General features: G+C 46.3%; 1 protein-coding gene across 1 annotated transcript in view; it reads right to left on the reverse strand.

Annotated features, from left to right (window-relative positions):
- Positions 1-27,544, reverse strand: part of MMP17 (matrix metallopeptidase 17) — a 150,421-nt gene that overhangs the window by 31,197 nt on the left and 91,680 nt on the right. The window contains exons 2-3 of the mRNA XM_083590239.1: positions 15,200-15,332; positions 5,491-5,617 (exon numbers count right to left, since the gene is read on the reverse strand). Coding sequence (XP_083446365.1) covers positions 5,491-5,617; positions 15,200-15,332 — 260 coding nt within the window. The remainder of the gene's footprint in view (positions 1-5,490; positions 5,618-15,199; positions 15,333-27,544) is intronic.

A 27,544-nucleotide genomic window follows, 5' to 3' on the forward strand; every position in this document is an offset into this window, starting at 1 on the left:
GGCGGAACAATGTTTAGACGGAAGCAGGGGGATCTTAGTGGTTTGAGTCTTCTCCTTGGGGCCACCAATCTTGGATCCAGCATCAGGGGTTGGCGCTGTTGGGCCCCAGTTGAGGGCACACCGTCAATGCCCTGAGCCTCCTGCCTTGTTGCTGCCTGTTTCCTTGCAGTTTCTCCATGGCAAGCAGAGAGAAAAAAGAGCAGGTTAGGCTGAGACCGGTGACCTTGAGGTCACCCAGGGAGCTTCATTGCTGAGTGGAAATCTGAACTCTGTTCTCCCAGGTCAAACTCCAACACTAACCACGGCACCATTTGTACACAATTGGGTCCAGAGGGCGAGGCAAGGAGAAAGAAGAGGTGCACGGCAGGTATATCCATTTGGGGCACTAGTCCAGCAACTTCTGGGGACGCAGCTGGTGCTGTGGTCCAAACCACTGAGCCTCCTGGGCTTGCTGATCAGAAGGTTGGCGGTTCGAATCCCTTCGAATCCCATTGCTCTGTCCCAGTTCCCGCCAACCTAGCAGTTCGAAAGCACGCCAGTGCAAGTAGATAAGTAGGTACCACTATGGCGGGAAAGTAAATGGCGTTTCCATGCACTTTGGTTTCTGTCATGGTGTTCCGTTGTGTCAGAAGCAGTTTAGTCATGCTGGCCACATGACCCGGAAAGCTGTCTGTGGACAAACGGCAGCTCCCTCGGCCTGAAAGCGAGATGAGCGCCACAACCCCATAGTCGCCTTTGACTGGGCTTAACTGTCCAGGGGTCCTTTACCTACCTTTTACCTTATCAGCAACTTTAGCTCACTCTTTAGCTCATTTTCCCTCAGCAAGCCCCCACTTGCTTTTTTTCGGGGGTGGGAGGGAGTTGTTTTGGGAATATCTCCCCCCCCCAAAACACCCCCAAGTCTTTGGGCTTTCTGGGGATTTTTCAACATTTTTCTTTAAAAATCCACATGAACACCATTTTGACAGTGCGATTCCCGGACATGTCTGGGAAAACCCAGACATATGGCAGCTTAAGGGTTAATTCTGTTAAAGTCACCTAGCCAAGAAGAGGGTGGGTAGAGGTGCTGCTTAGCAACCAGCATGATCTTTGCTGAGGTAGCACATGCTCTCTGATTGGCTGTGCCGTTCTGAGACGTTTCCACCTGTATGTTTCGTTGAATGTCACCCTGTACTTTTAAGGTGCGACTTTTGCTGTTCTCCTTAAATCATATACTGTTTTTGTTCAGTTTCCTCAGTAAAATGTTACCAAGATTTCTTTTCTCTCTGGACTCTTTGGTCTGCATTATTTAAGGAACTTTGCCAACATGCCAGCCATTGGCTCTACCTATCACTGTCTCTGTCTGGCTCCACTTACTTCTTCTCTTTGGCTACTGCCCTACAAGTCCCAATGGGCTTGCCAAGCACAACTGCATTTTGTAGTAGCTTCACATGTAGCAGGAAGCAGCAACTGAACCACAGCTCCCCCGTGTGTGTGTGTGCGTGCATGTGTGATTTATTCCACAGTTAACACAATAGAAAGCAATTAATATTAGCATTAATATTCTCCCTGCCCCCCTGCCTAGTAATTCAAGATGTCTCCAGGGGGTGTGGTGTGGGTGAGCGCTGTTGCTCCTTATTGTGACTCAGCAACCCTCCACCTGCTCTTTGCTGTAAGCCTAACTGGCATTTGAAAGCCGGCTGAGAGCCAAGCTGTCTGCGGGGATTGTTTTGGCTTCAAAAGACCACGCAGAGTCGATGACTTGAAAAAACACAGAGCTCTTCCTTTCATTGAGATTGACAGCAGCCGGGTTGAATCGCTGTGTGGGGACGCTGAGTCAGCTCACAAGCCTGGAGCCCCACTTGCTCCTACGATTGCTGAGTCAGCTTGCCAGTCTGGGTATCACCAAGTCCCCGCTCGCTTCTCTGAGCAACGAAATATGACAGGCAGGGTTATGCCTGAGCAATTTCACGAGAAAGGAGAGAAATCTTTTCTCCTGCCCTCTCTGGCTCCAGCATATTGACTTCCCCGCTGATCAGAGACCATCTTCCTTTTCTAAGCCCTGCTCCTAGGAAATTAACCACCACACATCTCTTTGTGTGGGATGCTTTGTTAAAATGCTGTTTAGATCAAAGTGATTGTGTTCTAGGGTTCAGCGTCCTCCCGTGTCTTTGCAAAGGTGACTTTTCAGGTGGTGAAAAGTCTGAGCTGCTCCAGACTGATTTTTTATTTTCCACAAGTGTGTTCTGCAACATGCCATTGATGCAGTGATAGTGCAATACAGTGGTACCTCGGGTTAAGTGCTTAATTCATTCTGGAGGTCCGTTCTTTCCCTGAAACTGTTCTTAACCTGAGGTACCACTTTAGCTAATGGGGCCTCCCACTGTCGCCGTGCGATTTCTGTTCTCATCCTGAAGCAAACTTCTTAACCCGAGGTACTATTTCTGGGTTGCAGTCCATGGGACTCTTGAGAGTCCCATGGACTGCAAGAAGATCAAACCTCTCCATTCTGAAGGAAATCAGCCCTGAGTGCTCACTGGAAGGACAGATCCTGAAGCTGAGGCTCCAATACTTTGGCCACCTCATGAGAAGAGAAGACTCCCTGGAAAAGACCCTGATGCTGGGAAAGATGGAGGGCACAAGGAGAAGGGGACGACAGAGGACAAGATGGTTGGACAGTGTTCTCAAAGCTACCAGCATGAGTTTGACCAAACTGCGGGAGGCAGTGGAAGACAGGAGTGCCTGGCGTGTTCTGGTCCATGGGGTCACAAAGAGTCGGACACGACTAAACGACTAAACAACAACAACAACACTATTTCTGGGTTAGTGGAGTCTGTAACATCTGTAACCTGAAGCATCTGTAACCTGAGGTATCACTGTAGTGGTAGATTTATACTGGACATAGTTTGTACATTGGCCATATCCACACCATACACGAAAACAGCAATGATACCACTTTAAACAGCCATGGCTTTCCCCAAAGAAATACGGGAGGTGTAGTTTGTCCAGGGTGCTGAGAGTAATTAGGAAACCCCTATCCCCCTCACATAGGGACAATTCCCAGAGTTCCTTGGCTGTTAAACCACACTGGGAAGTGCAACTCTGTGGAAATGTAGCTCTGTAGCTCTCTGCAAAATGAGTAAAACCAACGGTTTAAAGAATACATTCTAAACTAAAAGTATAGATTAAAATAGGCATCAACTTTATTATACAGTCGTACCTTGGTTCTTGAACACCATGTGACTCGAACGTTTTGGCTCCCGAACACCACAAACCTGGAAGTGAGCGTTCTGGTTTGCAAACATTTTTTGGAAGTCGAGCGTCTGACGCGGCTTCTGATTGAGTGCAGGAAGTTCCTGCAGCCATTCGGAAGCCGTGCCTTGGTTTTCAAACATTTTTGGAAGTTGAACAGACCTCTGGAATGGATTCCGTTCGAGAACTAAGGTACGACTTGGTATCCAGTATATTCTGTTCATGTGTAACCATTATACATTATACATTTATATTTTGGTTACTGATTTTATACAGTCCTTTAAAAAAAATGTGAAAAATACACACCAACTTTACATTGCCTGTCTGAACAGAAAAGTTTTGAGGAGGCACCGAAAAAAATAGAGGGAAGGCACCTGCCTAAAGTCAGTGGGTGCAGCAGCTGCCGCACTAAAAGACTGGTCTCTTAAAAGTGCAGAATAAATATTATTTTGTACTTGTTTTAAAAGTGCCAGGTCCACAGTTCTAAGTGCCTGAATGGGCAGATGGCTTAATCTTGTTCAGCACAAAGAAGAACAGAAGACTCAGGAATATACCACTGGACAACATAAAGGAATATTCACGGAGGCCTGTTTATTTTTTATTACAAGCTGGGAATCCCTTTACGATTTCTGAGTCACTCCTGTCGGGCTTTGTGTTCACCAACACCTGATTTTTGCAAGCGGCAGCAGGGGGCGCTCTTGCCACACGGAGGTCCCAGAACTAAAGCGCATGAGCTGCAGTGCTTGGAGTTCCAGCCTGTCTTTTCCCCTGGGGACAGCAAAGCTCTAACTACTGCGGTTGTTAAAAATCCAAACAACAGAATAAATCAAACGCAAAACCCCACATTTATCTACTTTCCACTTGATCTCGGTTCAACCTGTTGAGGACTCTGGTAACGATGTTCTTCCCCAACACAGGAGGACCATTAAGGTGAATATCTCTCCTGAAAGCAGCCAAGCGCTCCTGCAAGATAAAGCTGTCACGATGGCCGCCACCAACTGCTTGGGATCCCCAGTGGGGAGGCTACCACTGTGCCCATGTCTGGCTTGTGGGCTTCTGAGAAACAATAGTATACCACTTTAAACAATTGTGGCTTCCTCTAAAGAATTCTGAGAACTGTACTTTGCTAAGGGAGTTGTTAAGAGACCCCGATTCCCCTCACACAAGCTACAATTTCCACAGTGGTTTACCTATCAATAGCTCTTCCCAAGGAACTCTGGGAATTGTAGCTCTGTGAGGGCAATCAGGGTCTCCTAACAACTCACAGCTCCTTCGCAAATAGAAGGGGAAGAAATGGAGGCAGTGAGATATTTTACTTTCTTGGGCTCCGTGATCACTGCAGACGGTGACAGCGGTCACGAAATTAAAAGACGCCTGCTTCTTGGGAGAAAAGCGACGACAAACCTAGACAGCATCTTAAAAAGCAGAGACATCACCTTGCCAACAAAGGTCCGTATAGTTAAAGCTATGGTTTTTCCAGTAGTGATGTATGGAAGTGAGAGCTGGACCATAAAGAAGGCTGATTGCTGAAGAATTGATGCTTTTAAATTATGGTGCTGGAGGAGACTCTTGAGAGTCCCATGGACTGCAAGAAGATCAAACCTGTCCATTCTGAAGGAAATCAGCCCTGAGTGCTCACTGGAAGGACAGATCCTGAAGCTGAGGCTCCAATACTTTGGCCACCTCATGAGAAGAGAAGACTCCCTGGAAAAGACCCTGATTCTGGGAAAAGACCCTGATGCTGAGGCACTAGGAGAAGGGGATGACAGAGGACAAGATGGTTGGACAGTGTTCTCGAAGCTACCAACATGAGTTTGACTGCAGGAGGCAGTGGAAGACAGGAGTGCCTGGCGTGCTCTGGTCCATGGGGTCACGACGAGTTGGACATGACTAAATGACTAACCAATAGCAACTCACAGCATCCTTAGCGAAGCACAGTTCCCAGAATTCTTTGGGGAAAGCCACAATGGTTTAAATTGGTATGATACTGCTTTAAATGTGTAACTGCAAAGTTGGCCACCATCTAACGTCCCCCAGAAACAAATCGGAATGCATGCTCAGCAAATACTGAATCTCCCTGCAGGCTTTTTTTGGGCAGCAAACGAACAGGGATGAACGTTCCACAGACAGGCTACCTTGAAGTGCCCTTCGATCAGCAGTGGCCCCATTCAAGCACGCAAATAACCACGGACGGCTGAATTAGCCCTTGAGCCATTCCTCCCCACCGGCACTGCAAGTGCAAAAGATTAAACAGCCAACCTCCAAGATAAGTTCCTTTTGTTCCACTTGGTTGCTGACTGAGCATGCCTCTTCCTCCTTGCCTCTGATTCAGCGAGATCAGGGAGAGAGCACCGAGGTGTCTTCATCAATTTCAGCGTGGCTTCATCTATATTTCAAAAGAGAAAAGTCACTCTGGCTGGGGGGATAGGGAGAGTTTCTGCCTTGAAACGGCAACATCAACAGTGCATTTTCATAACAGCCATTTCAGATATGAAACATACCTCCCCACCATGCACTATAGGTAAAGGTAAAGGGACCCCTGACCGTTAGGTCCAGTCGCTGACGACTCTGGGCTTGTGGCGCTCATCTCGCTTTATTGGCTGAGGGAGCTGGTGTACAGCTTCCGGGTTATGTGGCCAGCATGACTAAGCCGCTTCTGGCGAACCAGAGCAGCGCACAGAAACGCCTTTTACCTTCCCACCAGAGCGGTACCTATTTATCTACTTGCACTTTGACGTGCTTTCAAACTGCTAGGTTGGCAGGAGCAGGGACCGAGCAACGGGATCTCACCCCGTCGTGGGGATTCGAACTGCTGACCTTCTGATTGGCAAGTCCTAGGCTCTGTGGTTTAACCCACAGCGCCACCCGCGTCCCCACCATGCACTATACAAAGCAGCTAATATAGGAACGTGGTAAATATCCACTGATTCATGTAGCTCACTATTCCCTGCACTGGTTGGCAGCATTTCTCTCCAGGATTTCAGACAGGATTCTTTCATAGCCTGACCTGGAGATGCTGCGGATTGAACAGATGTCCTGGTGCAGAGCCATAGTTTTTCCCGACAGAGAAAACACGTGTCTGAATTTGCATATACCCTACTGTAGATGCAACCAGAGTATTTCAGAACTGTTTGCTCTGGTTGCTAATAAGATATCATCTCCTAAAGCAGCCTGGAGGAGTGTTGTCTAGCAATAAATATAATATGCAGAAAAACAGCACTATTCAGAAGTATGCAAAACCCCCTGAGTAAATCCATAATATAACTTGTGTTTGGTATTCATCTGCTGCTCTTTTCTTTTCCTCCTGTTAAGCGAGTTCTTAAGACTATTTTATTTGAGTGTGTATTTTTTTATTTAAAAAAACACCAGAGCCTGTGTCTATTATTATTATTTGAATGCCCAGGTGCAGATACCCCCCTCCCCTTCCCACCCCCAGAAGTCAGACAACACATCAGGTAAAATGCAGGACAACATACTTGGGATTAAAACGGCCACAGCTTTCTTAATTTCAAATGTAGGAAAACCTTGGCTTAGGCATTGGGCATGTATCCTTCTCAGCTACCTTGCTGGGGGTCTGAGGCAAGACAGGGTCAGTTGGTGATATGGGGATACTATCACAGCATTCACACAGCTGGCCCCCAATCTGTTAAGTTCTGGGTGGACATATCAAACGACACAGCGATTCTTCAAACAGCTCTTGTTTATTCACAGGCCAGAACAGAACTGAACTGAAGGGTCCAGTCAGCCTGCTTATATAGAACTCCAGTACAACGTAACTGTAACAACTTTCTAAAACTATCCAATCACTGAACATCACTTTCGATCCCTTATTTGCATAACTATTTACAGTATCCCCCTGCTGGCCCAGGGTGAGAACTTCAGTACATAACACAATCCATGTTGCTGAGGGGAGTTCTATGACCCACCACCATATTCTTGTGGTATGAGACTCCCCTCAATGCCCCCTTTAATGGGGTCCCTGGTATCGCCGCCGCAGGTGGGGTGTGTCACCACACCACCCCTTCTATCGATTGATGGACTAGACTGGATTCCATCTAAGGCCTAAAACCGCCAAAGGTGTGATCATTGCTACGGGGAAGACAAAACCTGCAGAGCAGGGCAAATTCCTTCCCGGCTCTGAAAAACAGCAACCATCATCTGACCGCAGCAACATTCATGGACCTGGAAAGGGAAAGGTTAGCCTTTAAAGAAATAAACCATTGGAGGGCTGGGTGGGTGACGCTCTGAGGCTGCTGTGCTGCCAGTGTCGGCTCCGACCTCCTTTTAAATCTAAGGAGTGGACCAGAGTGAAGCCTGCGCTTCCACGGTCCTCTCCTTTAGCTCAGCCCCCTGGCCTGCTGCGGATTGGCTGATTCAAATATGGAGGTTCGGCGGGAACCCATAGGCCTTTGCCTAGAGATCAGAGCGATGGCCCAACAGCGTGGCGTGGCTTCGGGTGGGTGGCGGGGCTGCGTGCTGGGCCGCAAATAGCCGCCCACTGTCAGAGACATGGTGAGTGTCCATTATTAAATTTGTATACCACCCTTCCCCTGAAGATCGCAGGAAAGTTCACAGCATAAAAACACAAGATAAAAAACCCCCACAAAATACATAATGGAAAAGGAACGAAAACAAACCAAAACAATAACCCCCTTCCCTGATCTACCGCCTCCCACAAACACAATTACAGTAAAAGGATATAGGATGTTAATCAGCCAAAGGCTTGGTTGAAGAGGAATGTTTTCGCCAGGCACTAAAAGGTCTTTAAAGAAGGCACCAGGTGAGTCTCCCGAGGGAGAGCATCCCACAAATGGGGAGCCACTGCAGAAAAATCTTGCAGACCTCTCATGGAGGAGGCACATGAAGAATTATATATTTAGACATGTCTGCTGATATATAGAGTTTTTTTTAATGACATTGTTTGCTGTAATTGTTAGGCTCGTTTTTCATTTGTATGGTTCATAAGCCGCCTTAAGTATGATTTATCATTGAAAGGCAGCGTATTGATGCAGAATCGATCAGTCTTTGCTCCAACAGGAAAGCGAACATATCCAAGATTTATTTCTGATACCCCAAACCATGGCTTGAAGAATGGTCTAAATTGGCCCATTAGAAAGCTGTCGTCCCCCGCCCCCCGCAGTCATCGCAGACTCCTGACTCATTATGCATTTATAAATGATATAATTACTGCCTGAAAAATGACTCAGAAATCTGCAAGTTCATAACATCAGAACTCGTGGACACTCAATGGAGCTGAATGTGAATAGATTCAGGAACAGATGAAAGAAAGGACTTCATCCATGGAGGAGAGGGCCTTCTAGGGTTACTAGTCATGATGGTTAGGATATCTCTCCACAGTTGGGAGGCAGCAGTGAATGTTTTCAAATGCCAGTTGCTGGAAACCACTGGAGGAGAGAGGGCTCTTGTCCTTGGGTCCTGCTTACGGGTTTCCCATAGGCATTTGTTTGTTCCCTGTGAGAACAGGGTGCTGGACAAGAGGGGTCATTTGGCTGACCCAGCAAGCTAGTCTCATGTTCTTAAGGACTGGGAGATCTTTCCTTCCTATGCTTCTGAATACCTGGCAGTGAGGACCACACGAAGGGCAGGCTTTTCATAGGCATCTGATCGGCCACTGTGAGATCAGGATACTGAACGAGGTAGACCTTTGGTCTTATTCCAGAGGGCGCTTCTTATGTTATACCTGGAGGAGCATCTCCACCCCCATCGTTCAGCCTGGATACTGAGGTCCAGCTCTGAGGGCCTTCTGGCGGTTCCCTCACTGTGAGGTTACAGGGAACCAGGCAGAGGGTCTTCTCAGTGGTGGCACCTGCCCTCCCGTCAGATGTCAAGGAAACAAACATCTATCTGACTTTTAGAAGACCTCTGAAAGGCAGCCCTGTTTAGGGAAGTTTTTAATGATGTTTTATCATGTTTTTAATATTCTGTTGGGAGCCACCCAGAGTGGCTGGGGAATGAGTTAATAAATTATTATTATTATTATTATTATTATTATTATTATTACACTCACTGTTTTTCTTTACATAAAGTCAATAATAATAATAATAATAATAATAATAATAATAATAATAATAATTTATTATTTATACCACGCCCATCTGGCTGAATTTCCCCAGCCACTCTGGGCGGCTCCCAATCAAGTGTTAAAAACAGTAAGTGTTAAATATTAAAAACTTCCCTGAACAGGGCTGCCTTAAGATGTCTTCTGAATGTCAGGTAGTTGTTTACAGTGGTGCCTCGCAAGACGAAATTAATTCGTTCCACGAATTTTTTCGTCTAGCGAATTTTTCGTCTTGCGAAGCACGAAATCCCATAGGAATGCATTGAAAATCAATTAATGCCTTCCTATGGTCAAAAAAAGTCCAAACAAAGCCAAATTTGGTACAACAAGAGTTTATTAAGTGCTCTTTAAAGTCACACATACTGTAAAGAGCATTTCAAAAGTCAAACCCAGAATTTTTTTTAAAAAACAGCAGAGTGGCCCAATGGTCACAGAAAATCATAAAAATGCAGAAAAAAAACCAAGCTTCCAGATTCTTGCAAACCCCTCCCCAACTGTTCCCCCAGCCACCCAGCACACAGAAATTCAAATCCAGAATTTTTTTTAAAAAACAGCAGAGTGGCCCAATGGTCACAGAAAATCATAAAAATGCAGAAAAAAACCCACAAGCTTCCAGATTCTTGCAAACCCCTCCCCAACTGTTCCCCCAGCCACCCAGCACACAGAAATTCAAATCCAGAATTTTTTTTAAAAAACAGCAGAGTGCCCCAATGGTCACAAAAAATCATAAAAATGCAGAAAAAAAACACACAAGCTTCCAGATTCTTGCAAACCCCTCCCCAACACCAAGTCCTTGAATTCCAAACACCCCAACCCAAAATCCAACCCCCCCAAAAAAAGTTTTAAAAGCTTAACTTACCAAATGGCTGCAAAAGAAGTTTTGGAAAAGCTTCAAAAATCACCAAAGTCTTTAAAAACCTCAAAAAAGGCTACTATGAACACTGCGTTCTATGAGTTGCTCCTCAAAGTCAAGTCGCAACTGTATTAACGGTGTTAAGAAAAAGGAAACAAACTTGCAAGACGTTTTCGTCTTGCGAAGCAAGCCCATAGGGAAATTCGTCTTGCGAAGCAGCTCAAAAAACGGAAAACCCTTTCGTCTAGCGAGTTTTCCGTCTTGCGAGGCATTCGTCTTGCGGGGCACCACTGTATCTCTTTGACATCTGATGGTAGGGCGTTCCACAGGGAGGGCGCCACTACCGAGAAGGCCCTCTGCCTGGTTCCCTGTAACTTGGCTTCTCGCAGTGAGGGAACCGCCAGAAGGCCCTCGGTGCTGGACCTCAGTGTCCTGGCAGAACAATGGGGGTGGAGACGCTCCTTCAGGTACACTGGGCCGAGGGCGTTTAGGGCTTTAAAGGTCAGCACCAACACTTTGAATCGTGCTCGGAAACGTACTGGGAGCCAATGCAGATCTCTCAGAACCGGTGTTATGTGGTCCTGGCAGCCACTCCCAGTCACCAGTCTAGCTGCCGCATTCTGGATTAATTGCAGTTTCCGGGTCACCTTCAAAGGAAGCCCCACGTAGAGCGCGTTGCAGTAGTCCAAGTGGGAGATAACTAGAGCAACCCCCGAAGGTTCACACACAAGATACGTGCGGGGAATTGCTTCGAGTTTCCTCAAAAGGAAAAACAAAAACAAAAAACCGGCACGTCCTGCCATTTCCAAGCTGCTCTTTAAGAGAGAACAGATTACACGCTCTCCTTTAAATTTAAGTGGCGTGCACTTCCAATTTCAACGAAAGCGCGGGCCAACCAATAAAAGCAAACTGTTCCTTCTTTTCGCTCCTGGGCACCTTGGTGCATCCGATAAGACGGGGGAGAAATAATTACATGAATTTAATTAGGAACTGAGAAGGAGAGTCCCGGCGATGTGGCGATAGGGGAGGGGGAGGCGGAGGAGAAGCTTGAAGAGCTGTTCAAAAGACAGTGGCTGCTGTTCAAAGCCTGAGTCACACAGAGCTGCCCTAAAAGCGTCTCTGCACTTGGCAAAGAAAGAGGGCATCATAATTAGCAGGTTCCTTCAAGCTTTTTCCGAAACCAGAGGGAGGGGAGCCCCTGGCCCAGGAGCTGCGAGCAGCCCTCATGTCCTCTCTATCTGGCCCTCAAAATTCTCCCCAGGCCCTGCCTTTACAACCCAAATGGGTTTTTGCCTGGCTGCACTGTCATTGAACTGAAGATGCTTCCTGCTCGCCTGGATGGAAGACAGCTAGGTCCGTGAGGTTGTGTGCATAGAAAGTAGCCTACTTAGAACAGTGGCGAAATGTACTCCCTTTTTGCCCCACCCACTTTTGCTTCTGGCCCCTCCCACCAGTGGCATACGACCCCCAGAAAGTTGCCCGGAAGGGAATTTTCCTCCCTTGGGGAGGAAAAAAGCTCTCTGTTCCTCTGAAACAGAGAGCCACTTTTTTGGCTGTGGGCAACGTGGAAATTCTGTGTTGAGAAAACTAGCCTTCTGCAAAAAGATGCACGGTTTCCTTCATTTCGCATAGCTGTCTCTGGATTTTGGGGAGAGAAGAGGAGCTAGCCAGCAGCAGCTAATAAGTACTCAGGCCTTATGGTGAAAGGTGAAGGGGGTTGTTTATACCTGTGGAATGAATTCTGAAGGATGTTAGCAGTTAGAAAAGGATGCTTTCAGGTAGAGAGGGGGAAAACCAGCGGTTTTCCTGGGCTCCCATGGCAGTGAAATGAAACCACCTTTTCAGGAAGACAGCATAACTTGAGTCAAGGGGTCTACTCTGAGTAAAGGGGTCTACTCTGAGTAAAGCTTAGATGGCTACAACCCATTAATATTATTATAACATTAGACCAGGGTCCTGTGGGATATGATTTCTTTCTGCAGGGCCTGCAAGACAGAGCTGTTCTGCCTGACCTTTGGTTTGGACTCAGTCTGAGCCTTATGTTTCCCTCCCCTTATGGTTTTGATCTATGGGCTACTTTTAAAATGAGGCTGCATTTTAAATTGCATTTTAACATGTATTTTAAATTGTTCCCCCCCCGCCCCATTATGTTTTTTACTGTAATTTTACTGGTGTTAGCCCTGAGCCTGGCTCTGGCTGGGGAGGGTGGGGTATAAATAAAAATTATTATTTATTATCATATTATTATTATTTGGTAATAACAACAATGCACAATCAAACCCCCCCATATGATTTTGTCACAAAGCTGTGGCTTGTCTTTCACCTAGCTCATTTTAGCTGTGCTTAAGGTCAACTTTGATAAAGTCGTTAGCAATCTGCAAAGTAATTATGTGGGGAGGGGTGGGAAACAAATAAAGCGAAACAGGGGCAGGAGGGTTTTGGGGGGCGGTGAGGAGGAAAAGGCATACCAGATGTCAGGACGGCTCACGTGTTTCAGAGGTGGGAAGACAGGCAGAGACAGAAAGCTCTTCGCATCACATTGCGGAAACCCCCCACCCCACCCCAGAAGCGTGAGAAGCTGGCGAAATAATTGCCCGCCTCGGGTTGCCAGCCGCACGGGGCGACAAAACACCTGAGCCATGTAATTACTTCCCCAGGATGGCAGGCGAGACCGTCTGCTTCTCACACGCAGGGATCCTTCCTCTCCCAGAGGAAGCTGCCAAGAGGCCACGAGAGCAGCTGCAGAATGGAAGGGTGAAGCTACTGCTTCTGGTTCCCTTCTGGACAGAAGGCTGCATTGGGGCGGGTGGGTTGGGGGGCAAGCCAACTGGCCTTGCAAACTCTCCTCCAGCCTTTGCATAACTTTCATTTCATTCGAGTCATTCTGAACATATGTTACCGGTAACAGCCTTTCCTCTTCTGAGGGGACGAGGTGGTGTTTTCCAAGGAATGCCTGCACTGTTAAGCTTGCTCACATCATGGCGTTTCGGTCAGAGTGTCGGACTAGGGGCCTGGGAGAACAGGGTTCAAATCCCCACTCCGCCATGAAGCTTCCTGGGTGGTGACTTTGAGCCAGTCCCTGCTCCCCCCTCTCTCTCTGCCTAACCTACCTAACAGCCTATCAGGGCTGTTGTCAGGATTAAGAGAGAAGGCAGGCAGAGAGAACCACATATGGCACTTTGAGCTCCTCAATAGAAAGGCAGGATGGAGAAGTGCAATAAAAGATACACGGTTTGTATCCAAGCTGATTGTATCTCCCCTTTTCATCGTTTGGTTCTGCTTTGCAATGGTCTAATAGAAAAAAGACAGTGATGCAACTGAGAAATTGCACAAAGCAAATGAAATACCATGAAAATCCCTGAAACGAGAAGTAATCGACTAGAAACATTATCTTGTAGTAATAAACTAAATAATAAAAATCAAAAAGCTTAAGGAAAAAATTAGAAAAACCTAAAATAGAACAAAGCCTTAACGGGATGCCGGCTACAAACCTCGTTTCACAGAACTATTCAGTTTCCTCAGAAGGAAACAGAAGAATCATAAATGACCAAAATTTTAAAAAGAAGGGTAGAACCCCCCAAAATTCTGAAGTATTATAATCCTAGCTTAACCTAGGTAAAGCCAAGTGCAGTAATAAAGGATTGAGGACTCAGAAGTACAGTTTCTAACCTTTTTCGTAAATTCAGTATAGAAACTGAATTATTATCCACAAGATAATATTTCTAGTTGATTACTTCTCGTTTCAGGGATTTTCACAGTATTTCCTTTGTTTTTTGCAATGGTCTAAGGCAGGGGTCAGCAAACTTTTTCAGCAGGGGGCCGGTCCACTGTCCCTCAGACCTTGTGGGGGGCCGGACTATATTTTGAAAAAAAAAAAAAATGATGCAAGAGCACCATGAGCCCAGGTGACTGCTTACCTGTGTCTTGTGAGTGGCAGGGGCTGGCGGCAGCGGCGGTGGCAGAGAGACGATGAGCAGCATGTGAAAGGGCTCCGCAGAGGGGCTGCGTAAAATGGCAGCCGCTTGAGCACTGCTGCTGCTGCTGGCACCAACAAAGCCCAGCCCCCTTCCTCCTCTAGGCAGGGCAGGGAGAAGCCAGGAGGAGGGAGGGAGGAGGCGCCACTGCCGTGTGAGGGAGAGGGATGGAGAGGGAAATAACACACGCACTGGTGATCCACACGGTGATTCCCGGACCGTCTGCGGGCCGGATCCAGAAGGCAATTGGGCCTGATCTGGCCGGCGGGCCTTAGTTTGTCGACCCATGGACTAAGGAGCCAATTGCCAATCTGGTGCCATCCAGATGTTTTGGACTGCAACTCCAACAGCCCTAGTCATCACCTTTTAAAAACATATGGAGGGCATCAGGTTGGCAAAGGCCGGTCTACAGACAAACAAACCCGCACCTGAAATCTGAATCTTCCACACAGATTTCCACATTGTTTTTGTGTGATATAAAAGCCACTTCCAGAACCAAAGTGCTCATTTCTATGTTATTTGCTTCCTGAAACAAAACCTCAGTTGCAATTAATGTGGAAATGAGTACTAAGCTCATTCTGCATGCAAAGGACATGGTCAACCACTAAGCCAGGGTCTGCTAGCATGGCACCTGGGGCACTCTTGAGGTCTTTATCCGGTGCCCGTGAAGTCTCTGAGCCCCCTAACACACTGCCCCCTTGGGTCCTAAGGTGGTGTAATGGTCACTCCCCCCCTCTTGCTTGGAAAGGCGAAGGAAGAAGTTGAGAAGAATGATGCTCTTCTGTCAACTCTATGTGCTTTTCAAGCTCAGATGAATTCTATTCAGTCTGACTTTTGCCTAGATTCCTTGGAAATGCAATGAGTTCTCTCTCTCTCTCTCTCTCTCTCTTTCTTAGGGAGGTGGGTGAGGTGCCTCAAAGGAAGAGGCAGTGAAATGACCAGATGGGGTGGCACTCACAAATACAAATGGGCCCACCAGCATTAAAAAAATTAATAAATGGCACCCACTGCATTGAGCTATGTTGGAAACAACAAATGTTCTCCTCCCAATTCTTTACTCACCTAGAATCCCAGTGGTTTCAAGGCCGCCAAACTGCTGCATGGCCACAATGGCTTTGGTGAGCTCTTCCTGTGTCTGCAGTTTTCCTGTGATGGGGTCTGGAGGGGGCAGATAGCCGAATTTTGTCAGCCAATCCTGTTAAAACCAAAAAAAGGAGAAGGTTGGGAAAAGAAAGAAATGATTCAATAAGTCAAAGGGTCTCTTTAGTTGCACCTCACCTAGTCTCTCTCTCTCACACACACTCTTACATGTTTACACTCGGCTTCCACATTGAATGCCGCATCCCTCGTTAACAAATGGATGTGTCAGAACAGATCTATGTACATTACTTTAAGTAATGGAATCTGATGACCTTCATGCATCCCGGAGCTGACATTTAATTTTCCTAACCAGCTACAAAACACTTTTGATTACATAGACGAGCAGTTATAGGAAACTCGGGGTTGCACTTCCATCTTGTCGCTAAAGGGGTCCATGTGCATCTCGGTGAGATAACAGCGAAGGGGAAGGTGATCTTCCCTTCTCCCACTCCTGCTCTGGGCAAGAGACAGGGGTCTTTCAGAAACACAGTGAAGGAGAAGATCTACTGCGAAACTAATGATGCCTAATCCTGAAGGGCCCCCACAAACCAGTTCAGTCCACGATGCTTAAAAAATTTGCTTTGAAAAGTGCATCATGCATGTATACAACATTTCCCTAAAAGGTAAAGGTAAAGGGACCCCTGACCATTAGGTCCAGTCGTGACTGACTCTGGGGTTGCGGCGCTCATATCACTTTATTGGCCGAGGGAGCCAGCGTACAGCTTCCGGGTCATGTGGCCAGCATGACTAAGCCGCTTCTGGCGAACCAGAGCAGCGCACGGAAACGCCGTTTACCTTCCTGCCTAAGTGGTACCTATTTATCTACTTGCACTTTGACTTGCTTTTGAACTGCTAGGTGGGCAGGAGCTGGGACCGAACAACAGGAGCTCACCCCGTCATGGGGATTCGAACCACCGACTTTCAGATCGGCAAGTCCTAGGCTCTGTGGTTTAACCCACAGCACCACCCGCGTCCCACATCATTTCCCTACTTCCTCCTAATTACTCAAAAAGGATAAGGCATAGGAAAGTTTTATTCACACCAGGGACTTTGACATGTGAAACAATCCAGTATAGCAATTTTAATCAAAGTATGAGACGTTGTAGTTTTATATAGTGGTACCTTGGTTTATGAACTCAATCCGTTCCGGAAGTCCGTTCTTAAACCGAAACCATTCTTAAACCGAGGCGCGCTTTTCCTAATAAGGCCTTCTGCAGCCGGTCCCCTTCCACTGTTTGGATTCCATTCTTAGACTGAGGTAAAGTTCGCAAACTGGGACACTACTTCTGGTTTTGCGGAGTTCGTAAACCGAATCGTTCTTAAACAAGACTGTTCTTAAACTGAGGTACCGCTGTACAGTATATATACAGTGATACCTCGGGTTACATACGCTTCAGGTTACAGACTCCGCTAACCCAGAAATATCACCTCGGGTTAAGAACTTTGCTTCAGGATGAGAACAGAAATCGTGCTCCGGCGGCACGGCTGCAGCAGGAGGCCCCATTAGCTAAAGTGCTGCTTCAGGTTAAGAACAGTTTCAGGTTAAGAACGGACCTCTGGAACGAATTAAGTTCTTAACCCGAGGTACCACTGTATATATCATACATTGTGATGATCTGTCATGGAACAACCCCACTGAAGAAGATAACAGTGGTTACCCAGACCTCATTGCTGGTTGCGAAGGGCCCCCCCGGGACAGTTCAGGCTTCAGGGCCCCCAAACATAGGCACCAACTCTATAGGGCTGAGGTGTTTTCAGCCCCCCCAAGTCTTTTGGGATGGGACTAAGCCCTCCAAATCTTGAGGGGATGAAGGAAACAGAGTGTGGCCTCTCCACCACCCACTCAGCTCCTTTATTGTGATGGAGCGGCCAGGACTGCCTGCAGAGTCCTGGGGTGTTTCACCGGGGGGGGGGAGGGGAAAGGGTCCCACAAGGTCTCCTGGAGCAGTGACGAAAGGATGCCCCCCCCAATGTAGGTCCACCACAGCCGGTGTGATGCACTTAAGAGAGTTGGATAACAGATTACAAAAAACAAGCAAAACTGGAAAAACGCTCTGTGAAACCCAAACAGAGTCAAAGGGCACATGCACACCCAAGGTTTAAATTCTCTTTTCCCACAAAGTTGAACTCAATGCTACTTACAAAAACAAGCATTAAAAAGTGCAAAAGCAAGAGTAAAAACAACACTAAATGTCGCTCAAATGTGTGTGTGTGTGTGTGTGTGTGTGTGTGTGTGAGTCAATTCTACCCCACCCAGAGATAAGCAGAAAATTAAGGTCGAATGACCTGGGTCAGGGGTCAGCAAACTCTTTCAGCAGGGGGCCAGTCCACTGTCCCACGGACCTTGTGGGGGGCCGGACTATATTTTGGAAAAAAATAATGAACAAATTCCTATGCCCCACAAATAACCCAGAGATTCATTTTCCATTAAAAAACACATCCTACTCATGTAAAAACACGCTGATTCCCGGACCGTTCGCAGGCCAGATTTAGAAGGCAATTGGGCTGGATCCAGCCCCTGGGCCTTAGTTTGCCTACCCATGACCTGGGTGAATCAGAAGGTTTTTGCTTGGCACCTAAAAATGAACAGTGATGAAGCCAGGCCCATCTTGCTTGGGAGAGAATTCCACAGATGGGGTGCCACCACTGAGAAGGCCCATTCTCATGTCACTGCCCTCCATACATCCCTTGGGAGGGAGCATATGGAGAATGGCTTCATATGACAACTACAGGGTCTAGGTTGGTTCCTGCGGGGAGAGGAGTTTTGAGATACTGGGGTTAACAACAGGGACAGGGGAACCCACCACCCTCTAGATCAGTGGTTCTCAACCTGTGGGTCCTCAGATGTTGTTGGACTACAACTCCCATCATCTCTGAGCTCTGGCCTTGCTAGCTAGGGGTGATGGGAGCTGTAGTCCAACAACATCTGGGGACCCACAGGTTGAGAAAGGCTGCTCTAGATCTTGTTGGAGTGCATCTCCTATCACCCCACTGGCCACGTTGGCTGGGGTTGATGGGTGCTGGAGTTTAACCTTCAAGTGGAGGGCTGCAGTTTCTCCAGACTGGACCACAGGCCAGTCTGGGGCTGGTGGGACCCATAGGTATCTGGCTTGCCTCAGCATGCCCACCTGAGATATTAGGGGTTGGGGATGTGATTGCTGTGGGAATACCTGTAGCATCAACAGTTTTGGTGAGAAGCTGAGGGTTGATTACTGTGGGGTCGACTGCTCTTCCTGAATGGGCAAAAGCAGAGGCTTCCAGAATAAGCAACCCCTCGCTACTTAGCAAAAAGGTTGATCAAATGTTTGCTAGAGGATGAGGATGCTGGATCCGTGCAGCACAATTCTAAGGGGGTGAAATGCACTCAATCATTTTGACAATTCACACCCATCTTCCATCTGCAGAGGAAACAGAAGGTTTGGTGGTGATTGGGGTGACAATGGTCATTGTTCTTGATCAGCACCTAAGAAGTATTGAAATATCGAGCTGTTAAGGGCTGCTATCAACCTGGGGCTTTTAACTGGGTCAATACCCCATTAAGTCCTCTCTCTTTGCAATGATTAATGTTGAGTGTCAACATCAGGTTAGAACAGCAGCGCTTGACCGCTTCATGTCTAAGTCACACCCCAGGAGATGGTTGGGACAGCACAGCAGAAAATTCTCAGGTTCTGAATTGTTCTGATGGGAAACTGGCCTCTGCACGTCTCCCTATCTTGGCTTCCCTTTGAGTTGCTTAGTATTTTGATCTCCGCCATCCATTGCAGCAGTGTCTGGGGGGCTACTGTAACTGGTAGGGCAGAAGGCAAGGAGCACAGCAACAAGCGGAGCCAGAGACAATGACTGGAGGAGTCAACCAGCTACATGCCTCGCCCCTTCCCACCTGCTGAGTTCTACAAAGGCAATATTTGGACCAAGGAGGAGGAAGCCAATGGGCAATTCCACACCCTAGTAAGGGCAGAGCCCCATTTACCCTAATGGACTCCCCTCCAGTGCACCCCTGAGATTCTGATGCAAAAGAGAGCATGAGATAGATTTCACTAGTGTTTAGTGATGCTCCTGCAACTTCACTGTGAATCATGTTATATACGAAAGGAGACTCTTGAGAGTCCCATGGACTGCAAGAAGATCAAACGTATCCATTCTTAAGGAAATCAGCCCTGAGTGCTCACTGGAAGGACAGATCGTGAAGCTGAGGCTCCAATACTTTGGCCACATCATGAGAAGAGAAGACTCCCTGGAAAAGACCCTAATGTTGGTAAAGATTGAGGGCACAAGGAGAAGGGGACGACAGAGGACGACATGGTTGGACAGTGTTCTCGAGGCTACCAGCACGAGTTTGACCAAGCTGCAGGAGGCGGTGGAGGACAGGGCTGCCTGGCGTGCTCTGGTCCATGAGGTTACGAAGAGTCGGACATGACTAAACGACTAAACAACAACAATTTTTTTTTATAAAAAAAAACATTTGCCACATGGCTCTGTCAACCATTGGCTGAGATGCTGTGATGCCACAGATTGTTCCAACTGCTTGTGGGAAACTGCAGTAAAACATAACTATGTGTGAGTGCCAGTTAGCACATGAAGAGGTTTGGACTGCAGGGTTAGATTCCTAGACTCAGATAGGTCTTCTCCAAGTGAAGCCTTCTCTTCCTCTTCCCTCTCTCTCTGCGCCATGCAAGTGACCAAGGAAGATGTGCCTAAGCAAACTCCAAGCTTAGAGCATGTCTATTTCTGTATTTTCTACCCAAGAGTATTCTGCCTGTGTTCTCCTTGCTGCTGCTTAGATAAATGCATGAATCTGACCTTTGGGACATTTTGTAAGTAAAGCATTTTAAAACTTACCTAACAGTGTGTGGTCTGTTGTTACAATTATAATGCCCTGTGCTCGACGATGTTGAGGGATTGAACCAGGGACTTTCCCCACGCAAGGCAGAATCTCTAGCACTGACCCATGATCCTCACAAGAGATGTCACAGTTGGTACTGAAACTGGGAATCCCCTTCCCATTTTATTGCCGGTGACATTCTTGTAAGTCTCCTTGTTTGTAAGCTGCTTTGGGTGGCTTTGGGCAAGTTAAAATGACTAAAAATATCAATTAACAGTAAATTCAATAATAACAGTAAGTTTGTCGATCATTTGCATCCACCCATCTGTCTTGTTTTTGTTTTTTAAAATCATCCATCCTTCTCTTTCTTTTTCCTTCATCCATTCGTCCTTCTCCTTTCTTTTATTACATGCACCATACCTCTTTGCTTTCATCTTCTACATCCATCCATTCTTCCTCGATTCATTCATTCATTCATTCATTCATTTATTCTTCCTTTCTTCCCTTCATTTTTGCATCACCATTCCTTCTTATCCAAGCCATTCTTTCTTTCATATTCCCATTCATCACCTCCCTTCCTATACAATCCATTCATGCTCTTGTCCCCTCCAATCTCCCACCACACCTTCCTTCCTGATTCCATTGGCAAACCATTTGTTAGGAGCACGTCCCCTGAACCAGCCCCTGGGAAAGCAACCTCTTCATCGCCAGGCAAGTGTGGTCCAGGAGGCAGCCTACATGATCCTTGTCAGCTCCCCGCTGCAATTATTTGTTCCTTTGTACAGCAAAAGTAGCTGCGACAGAAATGAGATACACAATTTGCTCTTGATGGGTCCTGAAAAATCATCTCAGACATGCAACCCTACGTTGGCCCATCGATCGCCAAGTCTTGGCGGAGTGCAATTTGGTTTTCTCGACATCTACGGAACCCATGTCCTTAATCCTCTAATTGTTAAGGAAGCTTTGGTATGCTACAGAATGGGCCGATTTGGCTGACTGAGGAGCATTTCTGGAAGGAAAATCATTGCAGGAACCTCAGCAAAGACAAAGACCGCACATTCTTCAAAACGAAGAATGTGAGAGATGGAGAAGCGTTTATAGCAGGGTGGTGAACCCATGAGTCAAATCTGACCTTTGTGCCTCTCTATTCATGCCAAGCGAGGAGCGAGGGAGCACTGGCTGGGGGGCTATTCAGTGATGGGGCTGCCCTTGACGTGGTGTGGCCTGGAGATTGAAAGGTGACCTGACCTCAGGAATGTGCCCTTGGGAGTGCAAGGAAGGAGGATGGAGCCCTCTGCCTGGCCTGCATGGAGCCTTCATGGTTACTGGCCTCTGTTGGGGATGCTGCTGTGAGACCAGGATGGGCTCCAGGGTCCCGAGACCCCTGGTAGCAGGCAGGCAGGCAGGCAGGGAAGAATGGGAAGTGGGGATGGAGCCTGCCAGGATGTGCCTGGGTGGTAGCAGCCTCCTGGTGTGTGTGTGTTAGGATTGGGCAATGTTTAGATGCATCGTCCAAAATCAGTTTTGAAGTCCACATCATGTCAATGGTTTCATAATATCTGACATGGCAATATATCATGAATCACAATGTGTGTGTGTGTGCGTGTGTGTGCTATGTAAAAAAAAACCTGTGATATGGGAAAAGCCATGTAGCTGATCATCCCTTCTCTCATGATTCCTGCTGCCCCTGTTGCTCTGTACTACAAAATAACAGCTGTTAAAGGCAAGTAAATATATATATATCAGTTTTAGACCCCTAAGTACTAGCAGTTGCCAGGACATCACCCCATTTGCCTCTACATAGTTGCATCCTTATGTCAGACATTGTGCTATATTAGTAAATTACGATGTTTAGCTGGTGATGTACCACAATGTTGGAATCCAGATATTGCCCAGCCCTAGTCCCTAATAGCACCATGCTGTTCAGCTGCTCCGAACAGCTTAAAAGTGTTAAGAATGAAAGAAAGAAATAGTGATTTGATCTTATCGAAGCTGATCTTTAACTGATAGGGACCATGTTAAACCTTGCATTGCTCCAATGTGGAAAAGCCAAAACCCTCAAATTGTAACAGATTGGCTGAAATCAACACCAACCAGGAAAGGGACATATAATGGGGAAACTATTTGTATTAATTATCAAAATATATTAGTTGAAAGACCGACCTCGTTCGTCAAATACTGGAATGACAAAACAGCAGGTTATGTGTCTCCTTATAATTTATTCACTGTAATTTAACTTTCCACCAAAATGTACTTTTCTGAGAAGATTTATCCCCTCTTCTTCTTCATCATCTTTCTACTCTACTGTGGTCTAGCGGAATAGGATTGGCTAATCCAAACAGACCCAGATTCAAATCCACACCCGACATCTACTCAGTTCACAGCATGACCTGCGATGGGCTCATCACCTATCTCTCAGCCTAACTTACCTCACAAGGATATCTAGAAGCTTAGTTTCAGTGCTTAAAAGAAAGTGAACAGGTGAACATATTTGAGGAAGGAAAACCATAGTTTTATAGAGGGTGAGATGGTCTCTAAGATTTGTGGGTTCTAGACTGTGTTGGGCTTTCATACCAGGACCTTGAATGGGCTTGGAAGCCAACTAGTGATGAGGATATATTCTGAAATGTAACACAACAGTCCTGTGAGGTAGGGCAGACTGAAATTAATGAGGCTGCAGAATCTGAAGCAACTGAAGCTTTTCAATCGTCTTCAAGGGCAACTGCGAGCCAGCTGCACCTTACAGCTGTCAAGCTTGAAGGTTACAGCAGCATGGCTCAGTGTGGTGACCTGTCTTCACGACAGCCTTATAAGGGAGGCCAGTGGCTTGCCCAAAGTCACTGGGGCTTTGATCCCATGTCTCCCTACTCTAAGTCCACTGCTCTAGCCACCACAATGTCTGGATCCAGAAGCCCCTGAGTTCATTGTAAGGTAAAGGTAAAGGGAGCCCTGACCATTAGGTCCAGTCGTGACCGACTCTGGTGTTGCGGCGCTCATCTCGCTTTATTGGCCGAGGGAGCCGGCATACAGCTTCCAGGTCATGTGGCCAACATGACTAAGCCGCTTCTGGTGAACCAGAGCAGCGCACGGAAACGCCGTTTACCTTCCCGCTGGAGCGGTACCTATTTATCTACTTGCACTTGATGTGCTTTCGAATTGCTAGGTTGGCAGGAGCTGGGCCCGATCAATGGGAGCTCACTCCGTCGCAGGGATTTGAACCTCCGACCTTCTGATCGGCAAGTCCTAGGCTCTGTGGTTTAACCCACAGCGCCACCTGCATCCCTGTTGAGTTCATTGTACATCCTAGCATATCACGGCCTCCTTTCAACAGCCTGTTTGACATGCTTTCTCTTCCAGTTCTCAAAACTTCCTCCAAGGAACCAACAAAAAGATGCAACTTGAAAATAAAAAAAACCAGATGTTCCAGCATTATTGCTGAATGCTAAAAAGTTTGGAGAGAAAAACGCTGTGCCATTGTTCCGAAGAGAATAATAATAATACTAATAAAAAAGTCAGAAGTGCTGGGATAGGCAGAAATGTCTGAGATATTTTCCTTCTCGCAGAGACCTCGCTTTGTGCCACTCCCTGCGGTAAACACAGCTGGGGCAGAATCCCACTGCGCCTTCAGGTGCTGAACAAAAGGATGCCTTCGACTGCAAATGTCTCTGGAACCAGGGTGACATTTGCAGCTCGATCCAATGCTCATTTTTCTCCAGGGATGTGAAGCCTGTGACCTGTGGGCCATTCTTGGTCCACCAGAGGGGTCAGATAAGGCTTGCAAAGCCTTTGAAATAAAAAATCTCCACCCACCAATCAACTGACTTCACTCCGATGGACGGGGTTTGAGTCTGGGGTACAAAGCTCAGTGGGTTACAGCATCTGCTTCACACGCAGCAGCTGCCTGTTTGAATCCCCTGCATCTATGGGTAGGACAGGAAGATAGACCCCTGCCTTGAAACCACAAATATGAGAAAGACAAGAAATCTTAGGAAGGCCAGGATGCTTTGGAGGTGGGAGTCACATTTCACTACTCTATTCCAAACTTAAAAATGGAAAGTGTAAAGCTGGTGGTCAACAAAAGAGGTTTAAAGACTGTCTCAAGGCAAATCTAAAAAAAATATACTATAAACACTGACAACTGGGCAACACTGGCCTGTGAGTGCTCCAGTTGGAGAACAGCCTTTACCAAAGGTGTCATGGGCTTTGAAGACGCTCAAACTCAGGACGCAAGGGAGAAACGTGCTAAGAAGAAGGCATGCTTGGCAAATCCACACCATGGTCAACTCCCGCCTGGAAACAAATGTCCCCACTGTGGAAGGACGTGTGGATCCAGAACTGGCCTCCACAGTCACTTACGGACTCATTGTTAAAACCATGTTTATGGAAGACAATCTTACTCGGCTACAAGTGATCACCAAAGAAGAAGAAGATTTCATATATTGATCCAAAATGCCCAAACCTTTGCCTGCAGGACTTTCATGGATGGTCAGATACGAGGCATGCTGTTGGAGTTACAAGTATCTGAACGACACAGAAAAGACCCCCCCCCATTTGCCAGGTGTGCATGGGAATTATAACCCCCATCATTCAGCCCAGACACTGAGGTCCTCCTCTGAAGGTCTTCTACTGGTTCACGCACTGTGAGAAGTGAGGTTACAGGGAACCAGGAAGACGGCCTTCTCAGTAGTGGCGCCCTCCCTGTGGAACGCCCTCCCTTCAGATATCAAGGAAATGAACAACTATATCTTAGAAGACATCTGAAGGCAGCCCTGTATCAGGAAGTTTTTAATGTTTGATGTGTTAGTATGTTCTAATATACATTGTGAGCCGCCCAGAGTGGCTGGGGGAAACCAGCCAGATGGGCGGGGTATAAATAATAAAATTATTATTATTATTATTATTATTATTATTATTATTATTATTATTATTATTATTACCTGCAGCCAGCCAGTATAGCATATGGTGTCCTGGTTGAATTCAGTCCTGGAGACCAGGATTCAAATCGCCACTCAGCCATGAAGCATAGCTGTCAACTTTTCCCTTTTCTTGCGAGGAATCCTATTCAGAATAAGGGAATTTCCCTTAAAAAAAGGGAAACATTGACAGCTATGCCATGAAGCTCCCTGGGCGACTTTAGGTCAGTTGCTCTCCCTCAGTGTCACCTACCTCACAGGGTCGTTGTGGGGACAGAATGAAGAGGAGGAGGAGTACCATGAGTGCCACTTTGAACTCCTTGGAGCAGTCTGGTCTCCTTCAGATGTTTTGGACTACAATTCCCATGCCTGGCTGGGGCTTGTGGGAGATGTGGTCCAAAACATCTAACCTGGGAGAAGAGTTGGTGGAAGAAGACTGGAAGAAATTTAAAGACTATCTTCAGAAATACTGTAAAATTAATGAATGTTAAAATGATGTTGGATTGAAAATAAGTGGCATTAGCAACAAAGTTAATAAGAATATGAAAAAATGAATTGATAATGGATGAAAATATAGAGTTATAATATGTTAAGATACAGAGTTAAGATAAACGAAAGAGTGTAAGGATTTGCTGATTTGATTATTTAAATGGGAATACAAAAAGGGGAGGTGTGAGGAGGCCGAGGAAATAAGCTAATGAGTTCAAAGTTACAAAAAACGGATTTGTTTTTAATTCTTTTTTAGCTATTTGTCTTTTGTCTTTTGTCTTTTTATTCATCTTTATTCATCTTTTTTCTTTTTCACGTATTTCTCTATGTTCTTTTTTTGTATCCTTTTCTTATTATATGACCTTTTTTCATTTTGTAAACTTATGTTTTTGTGAAACTTCAATAAATATCTTTTTAAAAAAACAAACAAACAAAAACATCTAGACGCTGCCCGGTTAATCAGGGCTTAGCTAGACGGACAAAGAGCGTGAGATGAAACAAGGCAGCTTCGCGCCGCAAGTTATTGAAGACCTACAGCAATGTTGAAAAGGAGAAGAGAACAGCTTTTGTTATGAAATGCATTTGACAGCGTTCATCTGACCAAAACGGGCAGCTCAGGTTTGGATTACAACCGTTTGTGGGTCTCCCAGCCGCTGCTTATTTAAAGGAGACTGTTCCCTAGGTTTCCCCTCCTGGTGTTCATTATTGGCACTGTTTAGTTTTGAAGCAACATTAAAAAAATAAAAATCCTGCCAGGATGTAGTTTAATAAAGCACTTTGATGACCCTGGGCTCAATACATTTTTGCAAAGGCGGGACTGTCAATGGAAATGCTATAATTTTGAAACTGCTTGCTTTAATGCATTTTCTGTCGGCACTTTCCCCCCGCTGCTTTTTTGCGGTGGATGATGAATTATTGAAAAACACGTTTTAAAAGCAGAGCCTTTCAACCTTCAAAAACAGAAGAAAAGATGACCCCAAAAGAATGACCCTCCCTGCTCAGCCAGAGTTAAATCAGCTTGTTTTACTAACTTGAGTGAAGTTAGAAATTACTTTGTGTTACTTTGGTGTACACTTAGAATTTCTCGCCTTGTCAGATGCAACGGATGGTGTACCCATTATGCAGAATGAAGGGATGGACTGCAGGGATATACAGAGGGGTCATATTCTTAACCCCCCCCAATGTAAAGCACTCCTTGCTTGTAGTAAACTAGCACCTGGCATTTTTCTATAAAATGCACACTTACCGCATGCTGGATGATTTATTAATTTTTATTAACACAGCGGAAAGATTTTTAAAAATCTACCTCCCATTTCAGGCTGAAGCAGTATAATCTAAAAGTTCAGCATCACCTTCTGATTATTTATTTAGCTAATCATTATTATTTATATTGCACCCTTCCTCCCAAATGAGCTCAGATTGGTGTGCACAGAGTAGAACCCAGCACCAACCACCTCTGTATCCTCACATCAACTCTGACTGACCTAAGTGAGCATCATGGCTGAGTGAGAAGGTGTAGACCAGGGGTCAGCAAACTTTTTCAGCAGGGGGCTGGTCCACTGTCCCTCAGACCTTGTGGGGGGCCAGACTATATTTTGGGTGGGGAAAAATAATGAACAAATTCCTATGCCCCACAAATAACCCAGAGATGCATTTTAAATAAAAGCACACATTCTACTCATGTATAAACACACTGATTTCTGGACTGTCCGCGGGCCGGACTTAGAAGGCAATTGGGCAGGATCTGGCCCCTGGGCCTTAGTTTGCCTACCCATAGTGTAGACATAGAGTCCTCCTTCATGCTACACTTTCAGGTCCTCTTTGGAGAAAAAGACATTTGTTCCCATCAGTAGAAAAGGCAGTCTACTTAAGCTCAGAGGCCTCTTCTAGACCCAGGGTCAGGTCCCTAACACACACACAGAAGGCTTGTTCATGCGTTTCGGGGAACACAGATACAATATATCTCTATGAATGCACAAGGATTTGAATGAAAACCCTGTACACGTTGATTTTTACAGCTCTGCTGTTGTGTACCCAGATACA

This window comes from Podarcis filfolensis (genome assembly GCF_964270895.1).
Source record: "Podarcis filfolensis genome assembly, chromosome: 16".
NCBI classification, from domain to species: domain Eukaryota; kingdom Metazoa; phylum Chordata; class Lepidosauria; order Squamata; family Lacertidae; genus Podarcis; species Podarcis filfolensis.